We start from the raw sequence: 12,809 nt of genomic DNA, 5'->3' as shown, positions 1-12,809 counted from the left end.
GTGTGATAATTGGAGTGCGCACTAGAATTAAGTGTATTTATAGAGTACTATTTGGTGCTGAAATGTGAGGGGTCCCTATTTGAATGGCATGGTCTATGTCTGTATGGGTTAGGTATTTTAGCTATGCTGACAGAGTTGGGAATAAATAATGCAGTTTATCTATTGCATAATTCTCCTAATTTACTATGAATAATTACTAATGGTCGTCTGGTGGTTCACCTTCAAACTAGCTGTTTTCAGGTAGATCACAAGAAGTAACAACTTTTTCCAATGATTTGCTATTTTCTATGTGTGACTGTTTTTTTAATATTGAAGTGTAAAGTGTAATTTTTCACCTTCTGAAGCAGCCCTGGGGGGAGGGGGGTCGCCGACCGTGTAAACTGTTCTAAATGGACACATTACATTTCTTATCTTTGTCCCTGCTGAGCAGAATCTCTGGGTTTCATTACAGGCAGCTGTTAGAATTGATACAATAGAGATTCTAATGAGAAATGTATCAACTAAATGTTGCAAAATTGTAACAGTTCAGAGTGCACCTGAATTACTGAGCTGCCAGACTCAAACACCAGAGACCCGAACATTCACATTTAAACTTAGATTTTGGAAAAACAGTAAAAAATAAATAATGGTCAGTAATTGAAAAAAGTCTTTATTTCTGGGGAACAATTTAAAAATAACTGAATTGAAGAAAGTGTGAACAACCCTGTTAAGTGTTTTACTATAGTTGTGTTCTGTAGTAAGATGAGACGTACAACCCTGCCTTTATTACACCTGTACTTTTGTTGCTTTTGTGAATGCCCTAAATCTACAGATCTAAACACACATTCACACTTATAAAATACCTCATCTCTTAAATCTCTTGCACTCATTTATCTGTCTTCATTTATGGCCAGCAACAAGTGAGCCCAACAACCTCCCCTTTATTTCATATATATGGCTAGCAACAAATGAGAACCAGAACCGCTCCTTTAGTTCGGTTATTTCTCCTTCTAGCATTGGCTGTGTATACATAAGATCAATTGTTTCATAACTGTCTAATAGCGAAAGTGGGTGAATATGCTTTATTCTCCTCTCTGTTTAATTATAACCTTCACAATGAAAGTCAGAGTTCTGCTCTCCGCATTCTGTTCAGATATAGATCTTCATGGTAATGAGGATTATTCGATGAGTCTACCATGCCAGGGTCTGCAGTGAAATACGCTCACTGATTCTCCCTTTTAAGCCTCAGCAGGTTTCCACAGTGATTGTCTGCGTAGCAAATCAAGTTTTCCTTGCTTCATGCTCATTCTTTGGCTAGACGCCGTGCCTTTCTGCTGGGTTTCCAAGGTTGTTTCGTTTCCCAGTCTCGACATTAAGAAAGTCCACCCTACTTTTCAATAGTTCTTGGTCACTTTAATTTCCAGTTTTCTGAGAGAATGAATTATGCTGTTCCAGTAAATTGTATTGCAGACAGGGCTTTGGTAGTTTCATGATGTTCTTGGTACTCATTCCCAGTTTTCTTCTATATAAAACCACATGAATTACAATGAATAATGTATATAATAATAATATAATAATAATAATAATAAATGCCAATTTAACAAAATTAGACAAACAGTTGAATTTAAATAACTATTATACTTATAAGTCAAAGTTCATAATTTGAAATAAAGGAATCTGGTGGTCTGTCTGATACTCCCATCAGTAATGTAACTAGATGTTACTGGTCCCCACAGCAAATTAATGTTAGGGCCCCAACATATCCAGAGGTTATCCTGTTGTACCAATAAATATATATATTGGGCCTAATGGGGCCCCCTATACCTCCTAGCCCACCCCTGCTTCCTCTGTAGTTACGCTCCTGCCTCCCATTATGGGTGAGGCAATTATTGCTCAGTGTTAGTTCATGTAAGCATACCCCTGGGTCTTTAAAATGTTCTTCTATGTTTTCCCCTGGCACTTTCTGATAATACAGTTTTATATTCTGCCATCCATTTCACAAATGAGTATAAATTAGGGATGCGCCGAATCCACTATTTTGGATTCGGCCGAACCCCTGAATCCTTCGTGAAAAATTACCCCGAATACCGAACCGAATCCTAATCGGCATATGCATTTAGGAGTGGGAAGGGAAAATCATTTTTTACTTCCTTGTTTTGTGACCAAAAGTCACGTGATTTCCCTCTCTGCCCCTAATTTGCATATGCAAATTAGGATTTGGATTTGGTCCGGCCAGGCAGAAGGATTCGTCCGAATTTGAATACTGCTGAAAAAGGCCGAATCCTGAAACGAATCCTGGATTCGGTGCATCCCTAGTATAAATGTTGCACTGTTAGAGAGAGAATAATCCCCAAGTGGTTTCCTATCCATAAAATCCTTTAAATATTGTGTATTGTTAACACTGAATTACAACTTGATTTTTGGGGGTAAAGGTTATTATGGTAGGAATTCCAAATGAAACCTCTGACTACCCTTATATGCTATGTCTCAGAAAAAACAGTGCTTTTGAATGGATCCGTAATATGTCATTGAGTTATAGAGGATGACTGATCAATAATGCCACGTGTCTCCATTTCAGAAGAATATGGCTCTGGCAGGAAAGCAGTATGAAGGATCATTGAACAACTCTAGACCTGATCTATGGCCTTCATCACTCCCTGGTGGAAAGAATGAGATTATCACAAGCCTTGTAACTGCCTTAGATTCCATGGTAAGTTTTATTTGAGATTTGCATGCATCTGTGACCTTGGCTAACCTTTGGCGGTTGTAGTGATGGATCACAAAAAGAGCTGCAACCCTTATGTTTATCATAAAGTAGAAGAGGGAGCGAGCAGCTGTTCTGCAGAAAATAATACAATGTGCTTTGCCTGCTTCCAATTGACAAGTAATTACAGTGAAGGCCTGACAAGGTTAAGCCAGAATGAAGAGAAAGAACCTAACAGTGTATACTCAAAAGAATTGAGCAACCTCATCCTTCTCTGTTATAAAGAGAAAAGCTAGCAATATTGTGTTTAGTCAGAGTAGGATGAAAAAGCCCATTTGACATGATTAATTGTTTAGAATTTACAGGCAAGGAATGATTTAGGAATAAGTATCAGGACCTCTATTGATTGCTGCAAAGCTGTCTGTGCTAGGATTTGCTATCCTTAAATTAAATTAACCAGTCAGCTACCTGAAACAGTGGTTTCCTAGTATATGCAAGAAAAGAAAACTTTCATGTAAATGTGTATATATTTTGCTTTATTAGAATTGCATTTTTTTTGTTTTAAGTAATTATAGGTCCTGGCAATTAGTGTCTATTGTAGCAAAATCCCTTTTGGATTTTTTTTTTAGCATAACCGATTTTATTTTTTTATAAATTTTTCATAAATACTATTAATTCTATTATAGATATATATATATATATATATATATATATATATATATATATATATATATATATATATATATATATATATATATATATATATATATATATATATAGTTTAAAATGCAACTAGTATTACTAATTGTTGTGTTTGTATGTGGCCAATGAGAAAAAAACTAGTAGGGATTTAAATGTGTCTTTTTGAGGCAATGGCTCACAGTGTAATTTGTCAACCAGGCGACTAATAGCTCTATGGGTGGGTAAGAAAATTAACAAAATGCACGCATAGGTGCACTCTCGTCTCATGTGACTGCCAACAGTCACATGAGAATAGTATTCATTTCTAACAGGTAAGTAGACTTGATATTACTGATATTACTCTGATCAAAGCCACAGTGGGACTGGTGGAAGGTGGAATGTTGACAAAGACATAAGGGCTCATTTATGTCTGCAAGTGCAGGGAGCAAAGCAGGACCGGACCAGGCCGGTCATCCTAGACAACCTGTCCAGTCACGCTCGACTGCGACGAAGGGGAGAGTGATGGAGGGGAGGGAGGGACGGGTGATCGACGGAGAGGAGGAAGAGCAATGGAGGGGAGGGTTACAAGAGGGGAGAATGACAAAGGGGTGGGTGACAGAGGGAAGGAAGGGGAGTAAGATTGAGGGGTGCGTACATGGTGTAGGGATAGGCAGAAGACGATTTTAGAGGTAGCTGCCCAGTGCCCTCCTATCATAGACAGCTGCCTCTTCTGCCTACCCCTAGTTCTGGGCCTGGCACAAAGTGCCCCTACAATTCAGCATTTTCATGTCGGTTGCAACGGGGTGGTGCTCCAAAATATCTTCCTGTTCATTTTGTTGCAAAGCATATGCAATTGCATGGAAGTCTATCTGACATCGGTTCCCGATGTTCTGTGTGTGAGTGACATCTGTGCCTATTGATGCTGATCGTGAAGTGAACCCTCAAGCTTCTGCCTGGTGTGGGGGTGGTGGTAGCTCCTGAGTCAAAATGGGCAGCAGCACTTGCTTTGGAATGGAAGGCAGGAAGAACTTAGCAGCATCAAGCACAACTATAAAGAAATACAAGGAAAGCATTTTAATGCATGTACATTTAATAAAAGGGGTTCTACAGGGAACTGACTGAATCGAAAATTGCAGGCCACCAACTGTGCTTGTGTATGTAAATGAGCCCTAGAGAATGTAGAGATGGAGAGAGCTAAACCTTAGATCACAAGATATGTAACTTGGATAACCAGTAATATCACATTACTATCTAATGTCTCCATGAATTAATTATATCAACATAATATAATACTTTGGCAACCGGTGTTAGACCCATCAAAAAATAAACCATAGCTTCAATAAATTTATATATTTTAATACAGTGCTGTGGATTGGAAAACCTCATGAAAGCCCAAGTAAAATGCAGTATGGGCATTCTTTTTTCTTGGTTACAAAATATTATTATTTCAAATACACTTGCTGACGAATTCTACTGCCTTCATAAGTGTGTATATCCTTCATGAAAATAAACCACATTTTTGCCAATGTTTAATGCAATTCATTTAAACTTAAAGAAACTGTTTTATATATCATTCATTGCCACAAGGTAGAAAGCCACATGTTTTGATCCCAAGTTTTTAACCAAAATAATAGGTTCCGATGCCTAATTCTTGGGATCATGCAGTCCAGAGCCTTATTCAACACTTTCCAGTGGTTTACAGCAGCTTGAACTTCTTACACGGGTAACACGGCACTAATAGCTATTACAATGTCACAAGAACAGTGTCATTGCTCAAAAATAGCTAATTTAAAGAAGCAAAGGTTTAATCAGTGGGGGTGCCAAAAGTTAGGCTCTGTGTTGCTTGCTGAGAAGAACCCCCTGCAAGGACAGTGGTAACAGGACCAGTATCAGGTGAATACAATTGAATGCAATCACTGGGGTTGTCTAAATGTTGATACCCCTCATTGATTTCACCTTTCCTTCTTTAAATTATGGCATTAAAATTGTTACACAAGGACTCAATAAGAGTTAATAGGCTGAAGAAATTGTGCTTTTTATGTGGCCATTTAATAATTATGCAGGGATGTGTTTGTTACTGATTTAAAAATGTTAAAGCTGCTCTGCTTTTGTATTGTGCAGATGGAATAAGCTACTGTATACCTATGCTGATCTTGGTCTAAAAGTTTCTTTTCAGATTGGCCTAGCCAGTAATTCCACAACCTGTTTAAGCGCAATAAACTTTGATAGTACAATGATATATCAAGCATTTAGTATGCATGCCAATTTTTCTTTTCTCTAATGGAAAATCTGCCATGTCTCCCACCTCCACACATAGTGCACTGCTCTGTCTAAACTTAATACCGAAGTGGCCTGTATCGCTCTTCATGAAGAAAGTGCATTTGTAGTGGGAACAGAGAAAGGAAGATGTTTTTTAAACTCTAGAAAAGAACTTCGAGCAGATTTTCAGCGTTTTTGTGGTAAGTATTAGATATTAGTGTAAGTCATTGTTCTTGGTATAAAGTGGATGTTTTGGTTTCCGATTGTTAAAGAATGTCATCGTTGCAACATCATAGTTTACTAGGATACAATAAGAACTGCAGTGGTATCTTAAAACTATCTTGTAGTCTATATATACAACTGCTCATTCAGCTCATATAAGCAATATATTTATTTTTTACAATGCACACCTATAGCATCTCAACCATCAATGTTATATTGTGCTATATATATTTATATATATATATACAGACCTCCTTTTTAACATGTATTGAATAAAATTTATCTTTTTATAAAAAAAGCTACAAAGGATCCCAGTGTGCACCTTACCTTTTTGGATTTTATATATATATATATATATATATATATATATATATATATATATATATATATATATATATATATATATATATATATATAATATGTAATTTGTTTCGATACTTGCTAATTTTCTGTGTGTGTGGTTTTTTTTATATAGTAGGTTCCCATAAAAAGGACCAAGAAAATGAGGCCCAAAGGAGAAATAGGGACTGCATTCAAAATATCCAGAAAGTCCCCCTTGGCCCAACATCAGATATTTACCTTCTGAGAAAGATGGTTGAAGAGATCTTTGAAGTACTCTATAGTAAGATACTACTCAACTATTTCCAACTAGTTTTCTTTTTAAAATTCAGAAATTATTAGCATCTGTTATCCAGAATGCTTTGAACCTAGGTTTTTCAGAGTGTTTCTGTAAGTGTTTAGATTACAAAGCAAAAAATGAAATATTAAATGGATTCTGTCATGTTTTTTATGGTTTACTTATTTCTATATTACACTGTTTACATTGTAAATAATTCCCTCTACTATTTAGAATTTTATTCTTGAACCAACAAATGTGTGAATGTTTAAAATTGAATTATTTGATTAAAACTGAGTTTATGGAAGATAAAGAAAAATGTAATTCTGAGCTTATGGATAACGGGTGTCTGAATAAATGAAGCCATACCTGCACTATTTTATTATAACAGGGAAAAGAAAATTACCCACTCTATAACATACTAGGCGAACCACCCCTTTAAAAAGGGAGAATTGTTTTTCTGTAGGACACTATTGTCAATGGCTGTGCCTCATTTCAGAGGTTTCTGGATAATAGATGCCATATCTATACAGATATTTGTGTGAAGGAATTAGCTTCATAATAACTTACATAATGCTTACTGTCAAACATTTCTGAACAAAACAGATTGATATTTAATGGAACTTTTTGACATAGGTAGGAATTTCCTATAGCAATCAGTAATTATATTTCATTGGTCAGCTGTGCAATACAATAATGTAACTGTTAAGTGGTTACTGTACTAATGCAGTGTTACTGGGTTACTGTACTAATGCAGTGTTGAAGGTATGTTCGTAAATGTACCCTACCTAATAAATGCATTTTAAAAGGGGAAATAATGATTTCTAAAAACTTTTATGTAAATAATCAGAATTTACAGAACATTTTCCAAAGTGTTTTAGCATGAACATTTTTTTACATTTACCGGCTTTAAAATGTATTTTCCTTTAATTAACCCTTGAGTTGGCAGCACTGGAATGAATTGCTGCAGAAGGTTTTTTCACATGTGAGATGTAGGTAACATCTTTTGAAAAACAAATGTCACATCAAAAAGTCAAAAGTAAATCAAGGTTTAAAATACTGGAGTTATATATTCCTTACATTGTAAGGACTTTAGAATTCTTATCAAGGTCATGGAACAAATGTACAAAGAACTTACAATCAGATTAGAGTACATACACTTAATATGAATTCATGCCCATTTCTACAAATTGCTTGCTGGAATTTCCTCTTTTTAAATGCTTTCTTAGGTGAGGCCTTGGGTAAGTCTAATATTGTTCCTGTGCCATATGAGAAGGTGACGAAGGAGCCTGAATCAGTTGTTGTCCTGGGCTTGCCTGATGGGATCAGCTTCAGGAAACCTACAGAATATGACTTTAAAAGTTTGATACTCATTTTAGAACACAGCCACAACATCAGATTCAAGCTGAAAATGTAAGTCTTAAAACTTCAAAAATACCTAATATACCACAAAATAAATGGAAAAGGGTTGATAATTTGAATTAAAGGAGAACTAAACCGTAAAAGTGAATATGGGTAGAAATGACATACGGTATATTATATACTGAACTTACTGTGCCAGATGTAAGGTCCAGCATCTCTATAACAGTAATGATTCAGGGCTTCAAAGCTGTTTACCTGGGTTTATTTAATGTTTACAAGATTTTCAAGTACAGGTGTTAGACCTGTGTGCAGATTGCTCAGTGCCTGGGGCAATAACAGATATTTTCACAATTTGGATACTAGAAAATCATGTACATAGTAAATAAACCCAATAGGCTGGATTTGCTTCCAATAAGGATACATTTTATCTTAGTTTGAAGCAAGTACAAGGTACTGTTTTATTATAACAGAGAAAAATGAAATAATTGTTTGAAAATTTGGATTATTTGGATAAAATGGAGTCTATGGGAGTCCATAATTCTGAGCTCTCTGAATAATGGGTTTCCTGCATCACGTATCCCATACCTGTACTAATGACATTTAGTAATTTTATGACATGTTCAGAGAATAACCAGTAACCTTGACAGATCATGATCAATATAGCTGTAATAATAATAATACATATAATTATTGTAACTGTAAATGTATGATAACCTTATGTATTCTTTTTCCCTTTCCTTGATCCCCCATCCTTATCAGTTATGTATTAACATATTAACATTGATAATGAGGTACGTCAGGTAGCGGAGGACCCATTTCAAATGCAATGAAAATCATTAAAACATGTCAGTTTAAAAAAAAGTAATTTAATGAATGATTTTACAAATGTAGTAGCATTTGTAATGCCTTCTTTCATTATACCTAGACGTAAAGAAGAATCCACCAGAGAGCCAAAACCTTGTGCAGATTTGAATAGCCCACCTACAACAGCAACTAAGGTTATTCCAGACACCAGCCAATGCCCCAGACTCCAGAGATTGCCTAATCAAGAGCATCCTTCCAGTACTTCAAACTTTCCTTACAGTGTTCCCCAGCCTAACCAGATTTCACTGGAGATAAAGCAAGAGGATCATTCAGACATGCTTGGAACAAATGCAGTCAATCAAATGCTGGTTCACAGGCCATCAGCTGAAAATAATCATGACTTCTCAGACTGCTGTGGTAATCAACTATGTTTGGTGGAATTCAACTCTTCCACCATTTTTGATGGCATTGAAACCCTTATTTTTTTTTTTTATCTAATGTTTTGATGTAGCTGGAGAGCTGGGCAAATATGTGCTGAGTAAAACTTAAACTACAGATCCTCTTATATTCTTAGGGTCAGGGCACTCAGGCAGATTCAGGGAGATTAGTCGCCCCATAGAAGAGGAGATTTGTCGCCGGGCCTCTAATCTCCCCGAATCTGCATGTGCCCTGACCCTCATGGTTCCATTGGGTAACCCATGTGAAACAAATTTCACTGCAAAAATGGTATGCAGTAAAGGGCACACTTGCCCATTAAGAAATAATATTTTACTAAGGAGTAATAAAATTGCCTTGAAAGCACATTTCATAATTTTAGAATAGTAGCAGGATTTATCCGGCATTATGGTAATGTGGATTTTATATACAGGTTTCTTTTGGGTCTTGTAGCCAAAGGCTGGCACATTTTCAGAAAGGGATGTAGGACAGATTGTGGCGTGGCAGTGGGAAATTAAATTGGAACTCAGCCTGAGGGAGGCATTTATGAATTTTATGTTGGGATGGTGGAATGTGTGCTACAGGAATTGATATCATTTTGGCTTGAATATATCTTCACTGATACTGAATAGCAGAAAAGTGCCTCCTCATCCATAGTCCTAGCAAGTAGTCACTGGCTTAAAACTACCCTTAATCACCACAGACACGTCTAACTCAATTTTTTGTAGCTATAATATATGCCTTAACATATCACTTCATTACATATTGTAGATCACTTTAGATTGGGTTACTTCCATTTGAAAGCTGGAAATAGTCAGAAGATGAAGACAATTCAAAAACTATAAAAAAGAAAAAATTAAGACCAACTGATAAGTTGCTTAGAATTAGTCATTCTAATCTACATCATATGAAACAATTAACTTAAAGGTGAACCACTACTTTAAAGGGATACTGTCATGGGAAAAAACATTTTCAAAATGAATCAGTTAATAGTGCTGCCCCCGGCAGAATTCTGCACTGAAATCCATTTCTCAAAAGAGCAAACAGATTTTTTTATATTCAATTTTGAAATCTGACAAGGGGCTAGACATATTGTCAATTTCCCAGCTGCCCCAAGTCATGTGACTCTGTGCTCTGAAAAAATTTCAATCACTCTTTACTGCTGTACTGCAAGTTAGAGTGATATCACCCCTCCCCTTTTCCCCCGAGCAGCCAAACAAAAGAACAATGGGAAGGTTACCAGATAGCAACTCCCTAACATAACATAACAGCTGCCTGGTAGATCTAAGAACAGCACTCAATAGTAAAAAACCACGTCCCACTGAGACACATTCAATTACATTGAGAAGGAAAAACAGCAGCCTGCCAGAAAGCATTTCTCTCCTAAAGTGCAGGCAAAGTCACATGACTGGGGGCAGCTGGGAAATTGACAAAATGTCTAGCCCCATGTCAGATTTAAAAATTGAATATAAAAAATCTGTTTGCTCTTTTGAGAAATGGATTTCAGTGCAGAATTCTGCTGGAATAGCACTAGTAAATGATGCGTTTTGAAAAAAACTTTTTTTTCCGATGACAGTAAATTGTTTTCTGTCTTTCTCATAAGTTGATTTCTTTGTTACTTCTTTTCAGGGCAGCAATCACCTGTAGCAGGTGGCAGCCTTAGACAGAATGTCAATGCATCAAAACGGCTCTTGTTTTCAATAGTACATGACAAAACAGGTATGTAGATCCTGGTATTACATTTTACTTTTTGTGCCACTGTTATATTTGGGATTTGTGCTGATCATATGTAAACACTGTACGATATTTTCTCTAGAAACTTTACTAATGGGGTAATGTAATAAAAGTTGCCAATTTTTCAAATTTCTCAAATCCATTATTTTGGGATTTTACTGAACACGGAATCTTTAGTGAAAGATTTAGCTGAATACTGAACTGAATCCAAATGCTAATTTGCATATTCAGTCAGGGAGGTTAAAAATGTTTTTACTACCTTGTTTGTGTGCGAAAATTACGTTAATATAAAGATCAGATTAAGTATGGCTAGGCATAAGGATTCAACGGAATCCTTCCAAAAAAAGGCCAAAAACCAAACCAAATCCTGGATTGGATGCATCCCTGAAGTTTACCCAGGTCTGTATACCCATAGGGATCAATAAATCCTGCCTGCCAGTAGCATCATGTGAAGTCACAGAGCCTCCCTGCAAAATATCTTCAGTAGGGGACAGCATCCTCGTTTTCTGTGGGGGGGGAGACAAGTTGAAGAAGAAGATGTTACTGAGGAGGGACCTATCATACAGCAGACCCCATGGACAGGCGGCAATGTTAATTATGCCACTGTTGCCTGCCCATTGGCTATTATGAGTTATTTGAACAGTAGCACTTTTTGTCTATTCCATCTTCATTATAAATGATCAAAATTGACTGGTGGATTTGGTCCTCCAACTATAAATAACATGATGGCCCTCCTGAGCAATTTATCGAATTTATATATTATGAATTATTTACACTTTATTACATTATGCAGTATATCGCAGAGAAAAAACCATAACAATCTATATACTTGAGCTATTTAGGTGGCTACAATTCCTAAGCAAACAATCGAATAAATATTGATCGAGGGAAATGCCAATCTAATCCTCATTAAAATGAAACTACAGCTTTGGTTTTCTTAGAAAAAAAACACATAGAAAAGCCACGTAACAAGCTACAGTGAAAGCACTGTACTTCTTACATGATCTAGAGGCTGCACTTGCTAATTAATATTATTAATTACTGCATTTCAACTGTTGTATTAACCATTCAGGTGTTGCTGAATTACAGTTGCAAAATACCACACAGATGGGGCGCTGTAATAAAAGTCAATAACAGAAAAATGTATTTGGTGTGAGCAAACTCCTATTAGCATTTATTTTAAGGTCAAGTAAATATAATATATAAGGCCTGATCGTTGCAATGGTCACTTACTTGCTTATGTCACATGACTTTAGCAAAATTCTTTGCTGTCCAACAAGCAGGTACATAGACTGAGTCTCTCCTAACTATATGCTGAAAAAATAAATTTCATTATTTTGTTATACAGGCATTACACATCACATGGTTTCAGTGAGAAAAGCTAATAACCACAATTCAGTATTTAGAATTTTAGAGGAATTTACATAACATGGATTGTTAGCTTTTAATATGTTTGTCTAAGAATGTTCTAAATCTCTGAGGTTATGTTTTTATAGTGGTTTCACTTTTAATGTGCACCAGCCTTTTAACTTCTCTTTCTCAGTACAGTTTATTAAACAGTGTTTTATATTGACAGATAAATGGGACAGTTTCTTAAAGGAGACTGAGGATATTAATACACTCAGAGAGTGTGTGCAGATCCTATTTAACAGCAGATATGGTGAGTAGCTGTTGCATATTATCACTTTTCTGAAATGAACTGATATTATTTAAAGTAACTTAGCAATAAAGCCTGTTATATAGAGACATAGTCATAGACATGTCATTACTCAGATCAATATATAGCAGGTGGTGCACGATCAAAGTTGCATTAATAGTATAGAGAGGATCAGCACTTGCATAGTTTTATATATATATATATATATATATATATATATATATATATATATATATATATATATATATATATATATATATATATATATATATATATATATTTACGCATAAGCCCCCATAATGCAATAAAATTGTTTTGCAACAATTACAAACATAGGTGCTAAACTGCACAATTTT

At 35.7% G+C, this 12,809-nt stretch overlaps 1 protein-coding gene across 7 annotated transcripts in view; it reads left to right on the top strand.

The window, feature by feature from the left end:
• gtf2ird1.L (GTF2I repeat domain containing 1 L homeolog) overlaps positions 1-12,809 on the top strand; it is a 62,350-nt gene that overhangs the window by 24,702 nt on the left and 24,839 nt on the right. For 5 of the 7 annotated variants that reach the window (XM_041582272.1, XM_018246962.2, XM_041582271.1 and 2 more), the window contains 7 exons: positions 2,558-2,689; positions 5,682-5,823; positions 6,321-6,467; positions 7,691-7,874; positions 8,749-9,044; positions 10,692-10,781; positions 12,373-12,456. In XM_041582272.1, the coding sequence (XP_041438206.1) occupies positions 2,564-2,689; positions 5,682-5,823; positions 6,321-6,467; positions 7,691-7,874; positions 8,749-9,044; positions 10,692-10,781; positions 12,373-12,456 (1,069 nt within the window). In that variant the 5' untranslated portion in view covers positions 2,558-2,563. The remainder of the gene's footprint in view (positions 1-2,557; positions 2,690-5,681; positions 5,824-6,320; positions 6,468-7,690; positions 7,875-8,748; positions 9,045-10,691; positions 10,782-12,372; positions 12,457-12,809) is intronic. The other 2 variants (XM_041582270.1, XM_018246965.2) reach the window with 2 other exon arrangements.

The sequence above is a fragment of the Xenopus laevis genome, chromosome 2L (genome assembly GCF_017654675.1).
Source record: "Xenopus laevis strain J_2021 chromosome 2L, Xenopus_laevis_v10.1, whole genome shotgun sequence".
Lineage (NCBI taxonomy): Eukaryota > Metazoa > Chordata > Amphibia > Anura > Pipidae > Xenopus > Xenopus laevis.
Note: the sequence above shows the minus strand (reverse complement) of the source record. Positions and strands in the feature narration are given on the sequence as shown.